The sequence below is a fragment of the Pyxicephalus adspersus genome, chromosome 1 (genome assembly GCF_032062135.1).
Source record: "Pyxicephalus adspersus chromosome 1, UCB_Pads_2.0, whole genome shotgun sequence".
In the NCBI taxonomy this organism is placed as follows: Eukaryota; Metazoa; Chordata; class Amphibia; order Anura; family Pyxicephalidae; genus Pyxicephalus; species Pyxicephalus adspersus.
The window spans coordinates 124325301-124341748 of record NC_092858.1 but is presented as its reverse complement, the minus strand read 5'-3'; the positions used below and the strand labels follow the sequence as shown (position 1 = coordinate 124341748).

General features: G+C 33.8%; 1 protein-coding gene across 2 annotated transcripts in view; it reads left to right on the top strand.

Annotated features, from left to right (window-relative positions):
* The window catches only part of DENND2C (DENN domain containing 2C), a 29512-nt gene that overhangs the window by 9762 nt on the left and 3302 nt on the right, over positions 1-16448 (top strand). The window contains exons 2-18 of one of the 2 annotated variants that reach the window (XM_072426138.1): positions 219-1323; positions 3096-3244; positions 4017-4129; positions 4435-4605; positions 6174-6270; positions 6549-6593; positions 7973-8160; positions 8979-9088; positions 9240-9309; positions 9644-9721; positions 10610-10750; positions 11993-12141; positions 12285-12462; positions 12908-12949; positions 14006-14111; positions 15303-15542; positions 15744-15830. In XM_072426138.1, coding sequence (XP_072282239.1) covers positions 509-1323; positions 3096-3244; positions 4017-4129; positions 4435-4605; positions 6174-6270; positions 6549-6593; positions 7973-8160; positions 8979-9088; positions 9240-9309; positions 9644-9721; positions 10610-10750; positions 11993-12141; positions 12285-12462; positions 12908-12949; positions 14006-14111; positions 15303-15542; positions 15744-15830 — 2779 coding nt within the window. In that variant the 5' untranslated portion in view covers positions 219-508. The remainder of the gene's footprint in view (positions 1-218; positions 1324-3095; positions 3245-4016; positions 4130-4434; positions 4606-6173; positions 6271-6548; positions 6594-7972; positions 8161-8978; positions 9089-9239; positions 9310-9643; positions 9722-10609; positions 10751-11992; positions 12142-12284; positions 12463-12907; positions 12950-14005; positions 14112-15302; positions 15543-15743; positions 15831-16448) is intronic. The other variant, XM_072426145.1, reaches the window with a different exon arrangement.

The window sequence follows — 16448 nt, the reverse complement described above, 5'->3', positions numbered from 1 at the left end:
ACAGTAAATAGGGAGTCCAATTAGTTCACTTCCTTGTAAAAGTCAGTGTGTATGTTCTTGTTTCTTAAACGTAATTCTTTTTCTTTTTGTCTAATGTGCGTTCTTCACAATCTGTTGAACTTGACGTCTTTCCCTTCTCTGGAACACTACAGTTATTGTTACTTTTGGAGTAGCCTTAGCTGTAAGACGTATTGTAACAAAATGCGTTTGTTTTTCAGCTCTGACACTGAATTGGAAACATCGATGTGCAGCCTCCTTTGCTGCTCAGTTATATGTTAGATGAATCATTTGACATTGGAGTATTCTCTGTTTGCCTGCAGAAGACCTATTGGGTGAAAAAAAGCTAATTTAAAAAACTGCAGTATTATTATTTTGCGATCTTTAATTTAAAACTCCTCAAAGTGAAATTTTGCCTCAAAACAAAGCTAGTCTTCCCAGCCATTATATTAAAGATCTAACAGGTTCACTGAAATGTCCAAACAACTATGAAGCTGGTATAACTACAGAGATGCCTGTCATGCATACAGTGGGAAGCCCAGAATGTGGCTTAACGCGATCAGCTCAACTGACTCTATCAAGGAGTCACTGCAAAAATATCAAGCAGAAGATCTCCCAGTGGGAATGCAGGGTCAGCAGTGGCTCTTGTGAGGACCTCCTGGATATAAAACCCAAAAGAACTTTAAATAACCAAAATGGAATTACAAAATCAACAGAAAATATACTGGATAACAGAAAGTCAGTAGTAACTCGTTACAAAAACATGGGCCTGGATTTCAGGGAAGAAAGTATGGGCAATCTACTGGACGATGAAAATAACAAAGTAATCCATGAAGGAAATATTTACGAGGACCAACTAGAAAGCCCATCGTATTCCAGTAAAAAAGAAAGTGCATATATTAATCCTGAAACGGACCTTCCACCAGGGAATTTTTATACTTCTTCAGAAATGTTTAAAAAAAACAATTTGATTGCTGACGACTTAAGAGAAATGGCTTTAAAATGTAAACAAAGAAGAGTTAGGAACATGTCCTTAGATGATGATACGTTAGGCCACCTGTCAAATCAAAACATTGCTGAAAACAGTGTAGAAAATAACTATTACGATACAGAGCCATTGAACGATGGCCCATCTATAAATCCTGTACCTAAGCCACGAAGGACATTTCGCTATGCTAACTGTAATCATGCGGAAAAATACACAAATAATAATCAAAGGAGGAGAAAATCTGTGGACGAAAGTGATACAGAATCTTCTGACCCTTCCATTCCACCTTCTGAACCAAAAAAATATGTAAACAGGAAACTGAGACCAAGATCAAAAAGGTTAGTATATTTTAGAATTTTTAAAATCTTGAAAACAAAGAATAAAACATATTTATTGAAGTATCTGAAGTACAGTCTTTTTAAAGGTTATTATGTTGTATTGCCCCACCAAATGACTCAAAATGTACTGTTACCCCTAAAAAGTCACATGAAAAAAGTGATCTGTGTGCACATTATTTTTTGAGGTTTGCTATGTAAATATGTAAATTATTTTATCTCATGTGCCAAGGGTTTCAAAATATATTTTAAGGTTAAATGTTTAAAAATATGTATGCACAAATAGGCTATCATGTACAGTTGGTAGGCTATGTGCCTGCTTTGTAGGGCAACACAGTGGTTGTCACTTACTGCTGACTTCCACAGTTAAAGTACATCAGACAGCTAAAAAAAATCCATAATTTTTAAAATAAAGGAAATAATTGGCTTCCTACTTTTTCTTTATTGTAGCAGGATCTGAGTATAAATCACATTACCTAGATCAATATGCCATATGATTATCCCCTCATTTTTCCTTTATAAGCTGGCCAAGAGGAAAGCAGGGCCATGACATTTGCCTGTTGCCATGTTGTCTGGCCCAGAACAAGGTGCATTAGATTTTCCAGATTAATTCTTTATTTTTTCTGCTTTTGACATGAGAAGTGAATAGATAAAATATCTGCACATGATATATTTTCATTGTTTCCCCAATAATTTATCTAACAGATTTAATAGGTTTTAGAAGGGCATTTCTCTCAAAATTATATTAAAGTTTTATTATCCTAGTATACCTCCTATTAAGATTTTTTTCTCCTTGCTGTACATGTTGGTCTCATGTTGAGAAAAGTTGTCAAACCACTAGCAGGGGCCACTCTTTCCATTTATCCACCTGAATTACATGTCAGAGGGCTGAGAAGTCTATGTGCAAAGTGGTGCACCTGGGCTCCCCATGAAGTCATGTGACTTTCTAAGGACATTCGGAAAAGAATATGAATGAATCGAATGGCCTCAAGGGTATCATGAATTTTTCGTGTATTATAACATCATAGTCCATTTGTCTTGGACTGTATTGTTTTATTAGGTTTAGAATAAACATACAAAGGGATTAGTGTACCTTTTTTGTAGTCAGACAGACAATCATGACTCAGTATAATGAACGTACATGAAAGCTTGTCCTCCGAGTCGTAAAAAGTTTTAATCCATAATCTGTCCATTATAGGCTATGCTCACCTAAAACTCAAATGTCACTTTTTTTGGTCACATCCGTGGACTGCGTGTCTCTGGAACACGGTTCTCACATTTTCCATGAACCATGGCTATGACAAATGAAAGAAAGGGTATTTTAATTCTTTATTGTCTCTGAAGTTCCCAGGAGACCCTGTGGGTGATTTACATCTGTATAATTTTAAAATATTAGTTTGTTGTTTCCAGCCTACAGATAAAAAAAGATACTTCTGGTATATTCATTTAGATATTTTTCTGTATATTAGTAGACTAGGCTGTCATGACGGAGATTTGTTTAACAGTAACTGCCTCTAAAATTCTTCCTTTAGTGTGACTAAGTATAAAAAAAAAATATATCATAGCTGAATAAATTAGAAAGGATCACATATTGAAAATTTTACCATTGGTAGTTTATTTGTGGGAGAGAAATGTTTGATGCATAAGTTTCCAAAAATGGTCTTCAAAAGGAACTCCTTCTGTGTAGACCTCTTTCATCTTTTCCATCTGCACCCTTTTTAATCCATCCCACATCGAATGCTGTGGCTCATCTAATGGCATTTGTTTGTCTCTAGGAAATCCTTTGAATACGAAGATGTTCAAACATACAGACGTCTTATACAACCAACAAACCATCCTCAGATCTCTGAAGAGCCTAGTGAAGTCTCACAATCTGCTCTCTATCACACAGTGTCTGAAGACAACATTTATGAAGACATCATGTGTAGGTTTTCCACAGCATTTATTACATTTTGTGTGCTATTCTAGAATATAATATAGAATATAATTTTTAATATTTTAAAGGGAATTTTCTGCATCTTTGGGTCCCTTCATCTAAGTGCGAAGGTGGATTGCACCCTTCCTCCCACCTTTTGGTATTTTGCACCTGCGAGAACGTTCCCCAATGGAAAAAAAAGTTTTTCTGTAAATAAAAATAAGTACCTGAGGGACATAGTATTTTAATGTGGTTGTCCATCTCAGTTATTCTATTAGGGGATGCTGAAGCTGAGGTGTTTAAATGTACAATAGATACAGCTCAACTAGCTGTCAACGTAAACTTTTTGATTTGGGACTTGTCCTTACAGGTACAATACTACATTTAGGGACTTTGCATTTACCTTAAAACTTGGTGTCCTTGGACTTTAATACAAGTTTGGTTTAACATGAATATTGGTTTGGTCATTCTGAATTAGGGCACTTGAGTTCATTTTTATTTTTAGTGTAATTTGTCAGCAAATATCATAAAGCATTGATTCCAGCCTAAAGACTTTGGAAGGATAGGTAAGTATTTTTTAAACAAAATAATAATGGCATTTAAAAAAGTAGAGGGAGCTTCGGGGCAATGGGATCACAGGTTCTGGATCTTCAGGTTTCATACCAAGCCCGGGGATGGGGTATTAAACGCACAGGCTTAAAAATTTGTGCAACAAATAATTTAAATAATTAAACATTTGCTAGACAAAAAAAACTTATAAAATTAATTATGTCTACTGCAGATCCTCAGAAGGAAAACCATTATGAAGATATCAAAATATCTCCTTTACCAGTATGGCGGGTCCCAAGCACATGGAGGATCCCACCTCCACGATGTACAATAAAAGCCCCCAAGGTTGGTCTTTTTTTTTTTTATAAACATTGTAGAACCTTTCTTTTAGTTAGTTATATTACATGATGATAATAACTGTATACATTAAGGTACATCTGCATGGCCATAGTTGTAGGGCCAGCCTTCAAACTTAACACACAACAAAGAAAAAGTGGAAACATGATTTTTGTTTAAATTGTTTTAAACTCAAAGTACTTCTACACAAACTGAGAAAATAGTAAACTAAAATGTATTAAACAGTATGAATTTTAGCCACCTTCATATCATGAATAGATGAGCATTAACTAGAGGAACCAATCATTTTTCAGATTCCTTCAAGGACAAACTTTCTAAAGAGGCAGACATTGGAGCTGAAAAGTACCAAGTTGTATATTCACAAGAAAGCCACAAAGGATTCTACCTTGCCGGTTACATTGATGGAGTGGAAAGTGTTCAGAAGTGGAGGAGACACTGCAAAGAAGAAAAAGAAGTTCCCCAAGGTATGCAGATTTGTTTTATTTGCTGTTCAAAAATATATATCTATTTATATTCCCCAGTGAAAAATATGTTATAAAGATGCAATTTAAATAGTGTAGTAAAGCAAAGTGACAGACTTCATTGTCCTGCAGTATCTTACCTTTTTCAGTACATTTTTTTTACTTTCTTTTCATTTAAGATTTATTGTTAATAGCATCATTATATTTGCATATTGCAATAATAAATTAGATAAACACAGGGAAACAAGAAACACCTGTTAATAATTCCTGCTTATTTTACTATTGTTATACTTTTCAAATAAGCATTGTAATTATACACTTTCTTTTATTTAAATATTAATTATCATCTTAGGCAATCTATACAATTAGTTATTAAGCCAAGGTAAACGCTAAAGCTAAAATAACAACAAAACAATGTGAATTCAACAATCATTTTAACTGTTAACAAACCAGGATAACATGATTTCATTCATATTTCCTTCCTGCTCTATAATACCATCATCCAGTGTCAGAGAGCAGGAGGAACAGTAAATGACTCAATTTTAAAAGCTTGAACACAAGTTCTGTGACCAAAGTTTTCAACTCTCATTGGGCACAAGTGAAAATAAGTCTTTTTTTCAATATAAAAATTGGTATTCTTGTGTGATCGTATTTAATTGAGTCTCCTAAGTCAGCTACTGTTGTTTTTTGCGGAGATCAATAACATCACCACTATGCAAGCAGTTTAATGGTAGTAGGGAGCAGACCTTTCTAACCTACTATCCATTTCCTTTAAGAAAAATGAGTGTCTGGAAACTCAGCATGTCATTTTTGCTCCTTGGGTTTTTAAATAAACTCGATTTCTTATGTCTGTTCCTAAGCTAAACTTTTGTAAATTAGACTGACCCGTTCAATAAAAGTTGACAGCTGATCAAAAATAACTGATAATTTACAAGTAACAAAACATTTTAATTTACAGAGTTTGTTTGTAAGCATTAAAAAATGTATTTGCAGTGCACTGAATGCATACGAATATATATGATCATTGAGAATGCCCTGTAACAATATAGTTTCATTTTGTGTTTACATGTAATCCAAATGTAGTCAACTATAAAGCTCCTATACAGGATGTGTTTTATTAAAAAGGAAACACACAAAAGATCCTTCCTGCTTCATCCCTGCCACAATGGGTCATCTCATTGATGCAATATGTTTGTCCTTTACTAAATACATTTATCTTCTGCCTGTTTCTGTTTCTATTTTCTGTCAAGCTTTATTTAATTGGGTGTGGAATAGTTCCTATGGAATTTACTGACCCTTCTACTTCCTTTGCATTGAACAAAGAAACATTTATTTAGTGCATAGAGCAGCATCTCCTCAACTTTTAATTTTAGAAGAAACAGGTTTTAATAATATAATATAATATAATGAAAAAAGAAAGAGAATCAGCTGAATAAGCTGCAATATATAATATGTTTGTGAAAATCATATTTGGGGGAATATTTTATGTTGCAAGACAATAACATTTTATAATCTGTAATTTAAATGTAACTGGAGCAAAAGATTAATTATGGTAACTTTTTTTTCAATAGCTGGTTATGAAAATACAGGACATATTTGATACAAAACGTGGAAAAAAGAAGGTTAAAGTCCAGACATTTATTGGACAAGACACTACTTCATCCAAAGGTAAGTCTCTTCATATTTGTTGTATCCACTATGCATTGTGATTAAAAGCCACATAGTACCAACATTAGGCTATGGAGTGTTACATACTGACACATAACAGTTTGCTGGTCGAAGAGATTCCTAACACCATTTTCGACAGCTTTGTTACAAAATGATGATCATATACATTGAAAAAGTGTTTTATCATTTGTAGTTGAAAGTAAAATAATCTAGGTTGTATGGTAAGATATAAATTCAAAAACCAAGTTTTAGCTTTATTATCATTCTTTGTGTTTCAGGAGAAGCAAGTGAATCTGAAAGTGAAACAGAGGATCGTCAGAAAAGTAAGTAAAAAACATATGTGTTTAAAGTAACTTTGAAGCCAAAATTTTTTAGGTTAATTGTTCATGAAGTTGAATGTGTGAAGTTGCAGATGTTCTGAGTCAAGTTTTACGAAATGAAGATGAAATGATATTTCATAGGCAGCTCTCCAAAGGCCATCGCTCTGGTCAAGTCAGGGATGGGTGTGCAAGAAGGAAACCATCAAAAGCAGATCATATAAAGTTCAGATTCGATTTTATGCTAGCTAAAATGAAAAAAAAAATCTGGAGTGATACAACTGGAATTCTCCAAAGGGAGGAAATAATTGCTCCACATTCTGGGTAGGCCTATATACACAGATGTGCATTTCTGGCAACATGATGCAGTGTATGTTTTATAGATTTCAATAACTTAATTTCCTATTGGTGTTGTTAGCCTTGTCATCCATTAAAAAAAAATGTTAATACAAGTAGGCAATACTCAACCTTTGGCCAGGATCCCAAGGATTTATTGCCTGACAACCAACTCACCTAAGCCAACCCTCTGCCTAATTAATTATGTGTGATCCTGGCCTAGTCGAATCACTCTTGCACCTGTAAAACAGTTTGAATGGTTTTAAACCAGCGGAGTAGTTGGCTACATTGTTATAAATCACTCAAAATTGTCATCATGGTGCTTGACGGACAACTTGTCTGGAGCAGCGCATACCAGAGAACAGATAGTAAACCATAAACCTACCCAAACCTATGGAAGTTGTGTTAGAGAGTGACTATTTTAGTCCTGGCATTGGAACCTCCAGTGAGTACTAAAAAAAACATGGCTGTAAAGCTTCTTTAGTTTGCTTTGTCCTTTTTATATTGGAGATAAAAAGAAACACTATCCATGTTTAAGAAATCAACAAAATTGTGTATTTTACCTCTTTAATATAAAGTCACCACCTCTCCCTTTTCTGGTAACCCTAGAAAATATGGCTTTGTCATTGATTTCCCATCATTTGAAAATGCTGGTTAATTATAAAATTAACCAGTGGTTTTTAATTTTGAAAAATTCAAAAGCTAAAGAAAACAATGGATTTATAATCCAGAATACCTTGTCTTTCTTGATGGACCAGCCAAGGTATCATAGATGAGAAGGTAGAACATGTATTTACTTGAAGACTGGGCAGGACTCCTAGGCCATCCTTATTAATCTCATGACGCCCATAACAATGTTTCTCAACAGCTGGTTTACAAGAAGCTGAGAGCAGCAAAATAAAGTTTAGTCTCTCTTAGTTTCTGAGACATCAAAGTATTATAAAAAAGGACAATTCAGCCTAAAATATTAAAGGCTGTTGGTAGGAGAATTAAAAAAATCCTATAAGCATGAAACTAAGTTCAATCAATGGTATTTTTGTTTTATGCAGAACACAATAAGCGTTTGGCTCATGTTCAGAACTCCCTGAAACGTAATCCTCACTACCAGACCTTGGAGCGGGACCTTATTGAACTTCAAGAGCAGCAACTATTTGAGCTGTTTGTGGTGGTCTCTCTGCAGAAGAAGCCATCAGGAGATACCTACGTTCCTTTTATAACACAGCAATACCCCAGTAAGGTAAAGATCTTATAGTTACAACAAATCTCACAGTGTTATTAAATTAAATGTTCCTTGTATTTAGCAAATTAAAAAGATCAACAAGTTATTGCATCAAGACAAGCTTGTAGTGGGACTGTTAAAGGGATATGTACATATGCCCTAATCCTAAAACAGAGGTTGCTAACTTTCATTTTTTAGAACCCTGATGGATTTCACAAAATATCCCTTTTCAAGAATATCTGAATTATAATCAAGGATTTTATCCTGTTTATATAAAATACAAAATACAAAGGCTAGCTACAATAAGTACATTTCCCTTTTTGTGCAGTCAAAACCTTAAAGTTACTCTCATGTCATAAAGTCAAATTTATACATTCATTTTAGGTTCCCATATCAGCGAGAAGTGTGGGTACCTACTATTAAAATCCCCTGTCCTATCTGGCTGAGTTCATAGACAGTATACATTGCACACCTTATGCATGCCTAACTTTTGGCTGTCATAAAAAAACTGTGCACTTAAAGCAGGCAAAGCAGCCGGGGAAGATTAATCATCTAACTTTCTCCTTATTTGCTAATGGAGCCAGCACTTTCAACTCTTGTACTCAGGATCTTCCCCATTGCAAACATAGCTTCTTTAGTACATAGTAGAAGGGTGAAATTTTGGTATTCTGGGGAAAAAAAGATCTGTGGAACATATCTACATGCCAACCCTAGAGGTATTTTATGACCTCATAGTATACCAGGTCCTAATATTACTTACATTAAAAAACTCTTACTTTTTTCTACCTAAAAGTAATTTTCTGTTTCTAATTAATGCTTCTTGACATTGTCGACAGAATGATCACCCACTGAAGCAATCTAAGGACACAGAGGAGAGGTTAAAAGTAATTCCACAGTTTTGCTTCCCTGATTCAAAAGATTGGGCTCCCACATCTAATTTTAAGAGGTAACTTTTTATAGCTTATTGTGCTTTGAAAAAAATGTATAGATTACAATACATACAGTTTCTGTTTTCTATCCTGTACATAGCACAATAATTTTTTAAATATGTGAACAAAAATATAGATGAATAACCTTTCAACAATGTCTTGTTTTAGTGAAACTTTTTCATTTGTACTGACTGGTGAAGATGGCAGCAGATGGTTTGGCTACTGTAGGAAGCTTTTGGTAAGATTTTGTTTCCTTCATTAAAATCTTGTAGGGTGGGAGAATTATGGTGTAAAGAACTTTATAACAGTTAGCAGGCAATGCTGACTAGTGATGACTTAATGCTAATGCATGGGCCATAAGACAAAGAACTGATACTAATGTTAAATTTAGGCAAATTGTATTTACTTGTGAATTATAAAATCAATTTACATGGAAAATGAGTTGTTACAGGCTCAATACCAACCAAGTAAATATGCAGTGTTATAACCTTCCATATTAGCATTCACAGCTTAAGTTTGATTTATGCACTGTTTTAATTAAATTAAAATTGTTTTCCTTTTTCTTTCCCCAGCCACACGGTAAAGGCAAACGCTTGCCTGAAGTTTACTGCATTGTTAGCCGTCTGGGCTGTTTCAATTTATTCTCTAAGGTAATATATTCATGTTTAAGTAACATATTCATTTGCTATACCTTTGTGAATTAGTAAACATTTTATTTGCTAAATCCTTTACAAGGACTAAGTATAAACACTGAACAGGCTTTCTGTATTTTAATTTTAAATCCAATTTCATTAAAAGTATTTCAGAATATTTGAAAAGAGTGGATATATATCTATTGATTTGGACTATCTGGATGATGATGCCTAAATGTTTATCTTTTTGTTACAAAAAGATACGATTGTTTACACTTTAAAAGCGCTGTGTGCACATTAATGAATTGGTAGCAAATGCAGATTGGCCTGGTTTGAAGAGGTAGGCAGAAGATATAAGGAACTGTGTATCCAGATATACTAATTTCCCTAAAGCTAAATATGAGCTAAACAAATATATTCTAAATATAGGAGGCATACAATTCCTATTTGACTCTTTGTATTTTTTGTGCATTTTTTCCAGATATGTGTAGTAATTCATAAAACAACTTTACGTTGCGCTCCTTGTGCAATGTGACTAGTCTTGTATTAATTCCCCTTCTGTGGTTTTCTGCTTGTAGCCTTATGTAGGTGGACCTTTTGGGTCCTGGTCACAGCTCTGCTCTTTATAAAGGTTTTGTGCAGCATTGTGATGATGATACCTCTACATTTATAAGCTAATATCTCAGTTTGTAAATGCTTTTTTTGCACACAAAGTGGATTTCTATACTTTTGGCTACTGAGAAATATATATAAAAAAATTATTTTGCCAAGAGTTAAAGCTGTACCTATTATGTTTTTTTGAAATATGGAATAATTACTGATATGAATTACAAAATGTTCTGTTTTCACTGTCCTGAATTTATAATATATACTTATAAAATGTATTCATCTTCCAACCCTTATTAGATCTTAGATGAAGTAGAGAAAAGAAGAGTAATGTCTCCAGCTTTGGTGTCACCATTTATGCGCAGTGTCATGGAAGCTCCATTCCCTGCACCAGGGCGAACTATTACAGTGAAGAGCTTTCTGCCAGGATCAGGAAATGAGGTATTTCTACATATTTATTATTTACATCATGGTTAGAAATGAACAAGTAGATGCCTTAATTAGGAAGATGGATAAAGACACATCTGTATCCACACTCTGCTAAAGACGTGTTCTCTTCATCTCTGCTGAATTATCAATGTGGCACACAATTGTGTATTCATGGAAATAGATTGATCAGTGCTTGCAATGACAGGGATTTTCCATCATGTAAGAAAGTGTCTGTGTGTGTTAACAAGCATTCCTAACAGTTGTAAGCAATACATAAATTGGCTGTACCAACTGCAGAGATTAGGACACATCAGATCACCCTTATCTTGCACTTCGCTGGGCCAGCCATATACATTGTGATGATTCACAGGAAATGTATATTATTTACATACCCCTTTTTTTTTAAGAGTATTTTTGCATGTATAACAAATAGACCTCCTCCCCATGAAAACAAACAGAATGGGCCTGATTTAATAAAACTCTTCAAGGCTGGAAAGGATACTCTTTCATTAGTGAAGCTCGGTGATCCAGAAAACCGGAAATGGATCTAGTCCAGGATGGAAAACATTTGCTAACAAATAGCAAATGACTTTCAAGAAATTAATTTCAGGTTTGCTGGATCGCTCAGGTTCACTCATGAAAGTGTATCATCTCCAGCCTTGGAGACCTTTAATGAATCAGACCCAATGCAAGTGCTCCTGATGACACATAGAGACTTTCCAGCACATGGACTAAACTTTGACTAATCCATAATCATTTCCATTTCCCAATTAAGTTGGCCAATGTGAAGAGAACATCTAGGCTCACAAGTGAGTGGACAGATCTTTCACTGTCCTGTAGATGACTGTGTATGACCAACCCTAAAATGATACAACTCCTATAGATTAAAATAGCTACAAAAGATTTATCTTTCTATTATCTATTATAGTTATTAAATGTCTTGATCTTTATTTTATTGAATAAAGATGAAGAAATAAAAAGTCTTGTAATATAATTTTGTTGCAATGCGATATTCATTCCATGTGTAGTATAGTTACACCATAGACTTCATCTTTTTATATACCAAACAGATTGTAAAATAGAACAAAGGGAATGCTAAACATTATTATTAACAAAACTCAAAGTCAGGTGACGTATACTCCCACTACTATTTCTACAAATATGTCATGCTATACCTGCAAGAAATAAACATTCTAAATACATTTTCTTAAATGTTTACTTATAATTTATCTGTATGCCTCTTCTTATCATCAGGTTATGGAGCTGTGTCGGCCAATGGACTCCCGTCTGGAACACGTAGACTTTGACTGCCTATTTAAATGTCTCAGCGTTTGCCATCTTATTAAAGTTTTTGCTTCTCTTCTACTCGAGAGACGGGTTATCTTTGTCGCCGACAATCTTAGGTAAGAGAATAATTTAAAGATGTATTTATTTTTTGTTGTTTTTATACTATTTGCATTTTTCTCTATAAAATATATTAACAAGCAGTGAGATAAATCTTTTGTAAAACAATTGTTTTAATATCATGTGTTTTTTTTCTTTCCAGCACATTATCCAAGTGTGCTCATGCAGTGGTTGCCATGCTTTATCCTTTCACGTGGCAGCACACCTACATTCCTGTCCTTCCAGCTTCCATGATTGACATTGTGTGTTCTCCCACTCCATTCCTTATTGGTATTCTGTCATGCTCATTACCTCTGCTAAGTGACCTTCCTATTGAAGAGGTGGGTAAACTAGTATTTTTTTCTTTAATAAGTAAAATCAGTTTTATAGATGCTTACGTCAGTTCTGCAATAATGAAAAAAAAAAAGGTTATAATAAATATATAAATTGCTAGGAATCAGGACTGCTATTTGTGCGTCTAATCATACATTACTCTTACCGTAGAATGGTGATCTAGTCACAACTTTTATTTTGGTGTCTGTTAAGTTAACTTAACTGGCTTTTTTCCATTTGCTTCTCTCCTTCCCTTTGCTCCTCTCCTTTCCTTTTTGATTTTTTTCTTCATTCCTCTGGTGCATTCTCTGTTCATAATTTAAAAAGTGTAACTTTTACAATTTTTTAATATGTGCCAACTTAGTGAACAGTTTGTAACAACTGAGCCCTCATGCGATAACTTCTTGTATGTGAACTGTATTTATAAAACAATTTTTTGTGTTTTTTTCCTAGGTTTTAATTGTTGATCTTTGTGGCAACAAGTTCATTCAACAGGTGAGAATTTTCTTGATATTTAGGTTGACACTTCCCATTCTCACTGACTTTCCTATTAATAATATATTGTGTGAGAATGAGATAGCTGTAGTAATTGATTGTTGCTAAATAGATCATAAGTCTGTTACTTATGGGCAGTGATCCTCGTTCTAGGTGTATGCTGTATGCTTTTGTGAACCAGACAATTGGATACATTTAGGTCGTCTTTATTCACCTGAGTTCAGGTGGATGTTAGTCTCTGCCCTGTGATTATATGTGAAGTCTTTTGTAGATTTGTTTCCCAACTGACAGCTCTGTCTGGTGCTTGGGGCTTCCTGCCAGAAAGTGGGAGTTCCGTTGATATGCCATCTGGCTTTTCTCCAAACCTCTCCACCTTCCTGTACAGCTCCCAGTGCACAAAGCACGTTTTCTTTTGTCCTATTACTTTCCCATATGAAGATTATAATTTGGACATCTGCTTATAGGTTGCCACCTAAATGACACATTGACAGGTTTAACGTGTTCAGCAGGGAATATTACAATGTTATAAATAAGAGATAAGCATAACCGAAAGTTAAAAATAAGCTGTATGCATATACATTAGTTTTATATTGTGTAATATATTATTTAAAGTTTAAAGCTAAAAACTTTTTCTTTTGCTTGAAAAGAATAGGAAAGAGTTTTATTGCATTTCTTTTTCTTTGTTGTATGGTACCATTGGGGAGATTTACCTGATTAGATCAAATCACACAGTTAGATCAAATGACACAGTGAGGCATAAACTCCCTTTTAAACTGTTCTCATTATAACATGTGTCCCAGGAAAGTTTCCCCCATTTTTTTATTGATGACTACCTTGGATTTCACATCAATTTTTGTGACAGCGATAACCAGACCAAAAAAAAAGTGTGAATACATCTTCAAGGGACAAACACAGCAACAGAAACTTGACATGGATTTCTTAACCATCCATAAGTTATCAAAAAGAAACAAAAAAAGTTTTAGTATACATATACTTTAGGTTCTGTTCAATATATAAATATATCACAATATATTTCTCATGTTTTTATAATTACAGTTGTCAGATGAAGATGACATTTTGCCTCGCAAGCTCCAAGCCGCACTGGTCCAGATATTAGAACAGAGAAATGATATCTTGTATCATGAACACAATTTCACTGAAGGTGAGCAGGAATGCCTACTCAGATCTTTGAGAAAAGCTTCAAAGTCAATAAAGTCTTTATACACAACTTGTAAATAAAAAGGAACAAAATAATGATGTCTTTGTAAAATTAACATGAGAATGTTTGAAAAATATAGCTGAAGGCCAACAAAAAACTTAGTGTTAATAAATGCTTCCCATTCTTCACATATAATTACCAATTAAACAACATTTTTCATTTAAACAGTATTCAACATTATCAATCTGTAGTCATCAGCAACTCCTGACCAATCTGTGTAGTAATATGTGGTGGGATTCCAACCTCCTTCAGCTTTCATTGTCTTCCTCATTTGAACATATATATTTTTTGGTATATCAAGAAATATATATATAATCCTATAGATCTGAACATATGTATTTGATATCTTTATTATTTATTTTAAATGTTTTAAAGTTTGGGGGAAAAATTAAATATGGAAATAAAACATTTTAAATAGGAATGCATATGGTCAGCTATGTTGTTTAGTATTGTGGAAGAATATATTATATAAATATATAATAAATTAATATAAAATGTTATAAAATATTGCTTGATATACAAAAAAAATGAAGGAAATGAAGTTTTCATATCTTTGTAACTTAGATTCTTTACGATAATAGTGGAATGCCATTTTTTAATAGTTGCACAATATATATGTTTATTATATCTTCAAATTCACCCTTTAAAACTTATGTTTATTTATAAGTGATCAGTTTCTGAAAGCACTTATCATACTTCTAACAACCTTGCTTGAAAATGCAAAATTGTTCTAGTATCCCCTTAGTTTTTTTTGTAGTTTAGTGTCACAATGTCAGTGCAATAAATGCATATGGGAGGTAGGTGATAATTTTACTTTTTATTAGGCTATAGTAGAATTTTATTGATAGCTAAATGACATTAACTGTAACTTTTCATAGAAAGAATTGTGGACAGGATAATATTTTGAAGTTTTCTAGGATACCTAATTATATGTAATTATTGTACTACTGCTGCTTATGCCCATTAGGCTCAATACATAAATGTCATCATTCTCAAATTGAATTGTATTTAATAGATTGTCTTCAAATATATAAACTACAAAAGGTCCTACAGTGATGGAACATTGGCAACATCGGCATCATTTTCTCTGAACAAGAGTCACATGTACTTACAATGTGTTTTGTTTTCCGCTAGAAGAAGTCTCCCTGAACACTTTGGTATCAGAGGCCTTCGTGTGGTTCTTTGTGGAAATTGTTGGACATTACTCTCTGCACATGTATGTGAATGAGAAGGGCGAACGTGTCTTCCAAAGAGATCCTTTTCGAAAGTCGCACACCTCCAGAAGTGTACGCCAATTCCTTGATCTTTTTATGGAAACACAGATGTTTGCTGGATTTACACAAGATCGGGAGTTACGAAAAAGTGTTGTAAAAGGTAAAAGACAACACCTTTTGATATCCCGTAGCTGAATAGTTTTAAGAGCACAGGTTCTTTCCAGGGTTAACTCTATTGAGTTATATTTTAGAGATCCAAGTTTAGTGATCCAGTAACTTTATATATAATGATAGATATGACATTATTATTATTATAACTATATGATCTATTTATTTGTGCTTTCATGTGTTTCTAATACAGGACTTTTTGAGGTACGAGCGTTTGAATACCTAAAGACACTTCCTGAGACCGAGCCCAGTGGAGTCAACAAATTTTTGAAAGGCCTAAGTAAGTTTGATTTAAAGGGAGACTATATTGTTACTCAATCAGCTGAATGTTGCTCTTTTATAACAATAAACGATCTGGGTGTGCAGAGCATGCTGGGGCTTTTAATAACAGGGTAGAGCAGTTGTTCTGCACATGTTTTAGGCAGAAGGAGTGTGTCACTTGAATGAGTGAGTCATTGGAACCACTCATACAGTATGCTTGTGTCCTTATATTCTTGTCTATGTTCTAGACACAACAATATAAAACACTGCCTGCTTACTAAAAGGGGTCAAATGTTTTTATTGCCATAAAAATATGTGCATAAACACCCTTATTTGAAATATATATCTTATTTGAAAGGGTTAGGTGACTTTTTTAGTGAAGGATCAGCTACAAGTTTTCTCTTCTGATATCCATGTTATCAAATATATTGCAAATAATCATTACCAAAATAAGTAAACGTGAACTGTGAGCAGGCGCACATTCTAGAATATGTCAATAACAGATTTATCCCAATTAAATGTGTAAATTAACGTAGCAGGTTAATTCCACACATATCTTTATGAAAGTTATAGATGCTTTATAACTAAATTTAATTTATGAAAGGTTTGAATGTATGTCTTTGTACTGTATATTGTC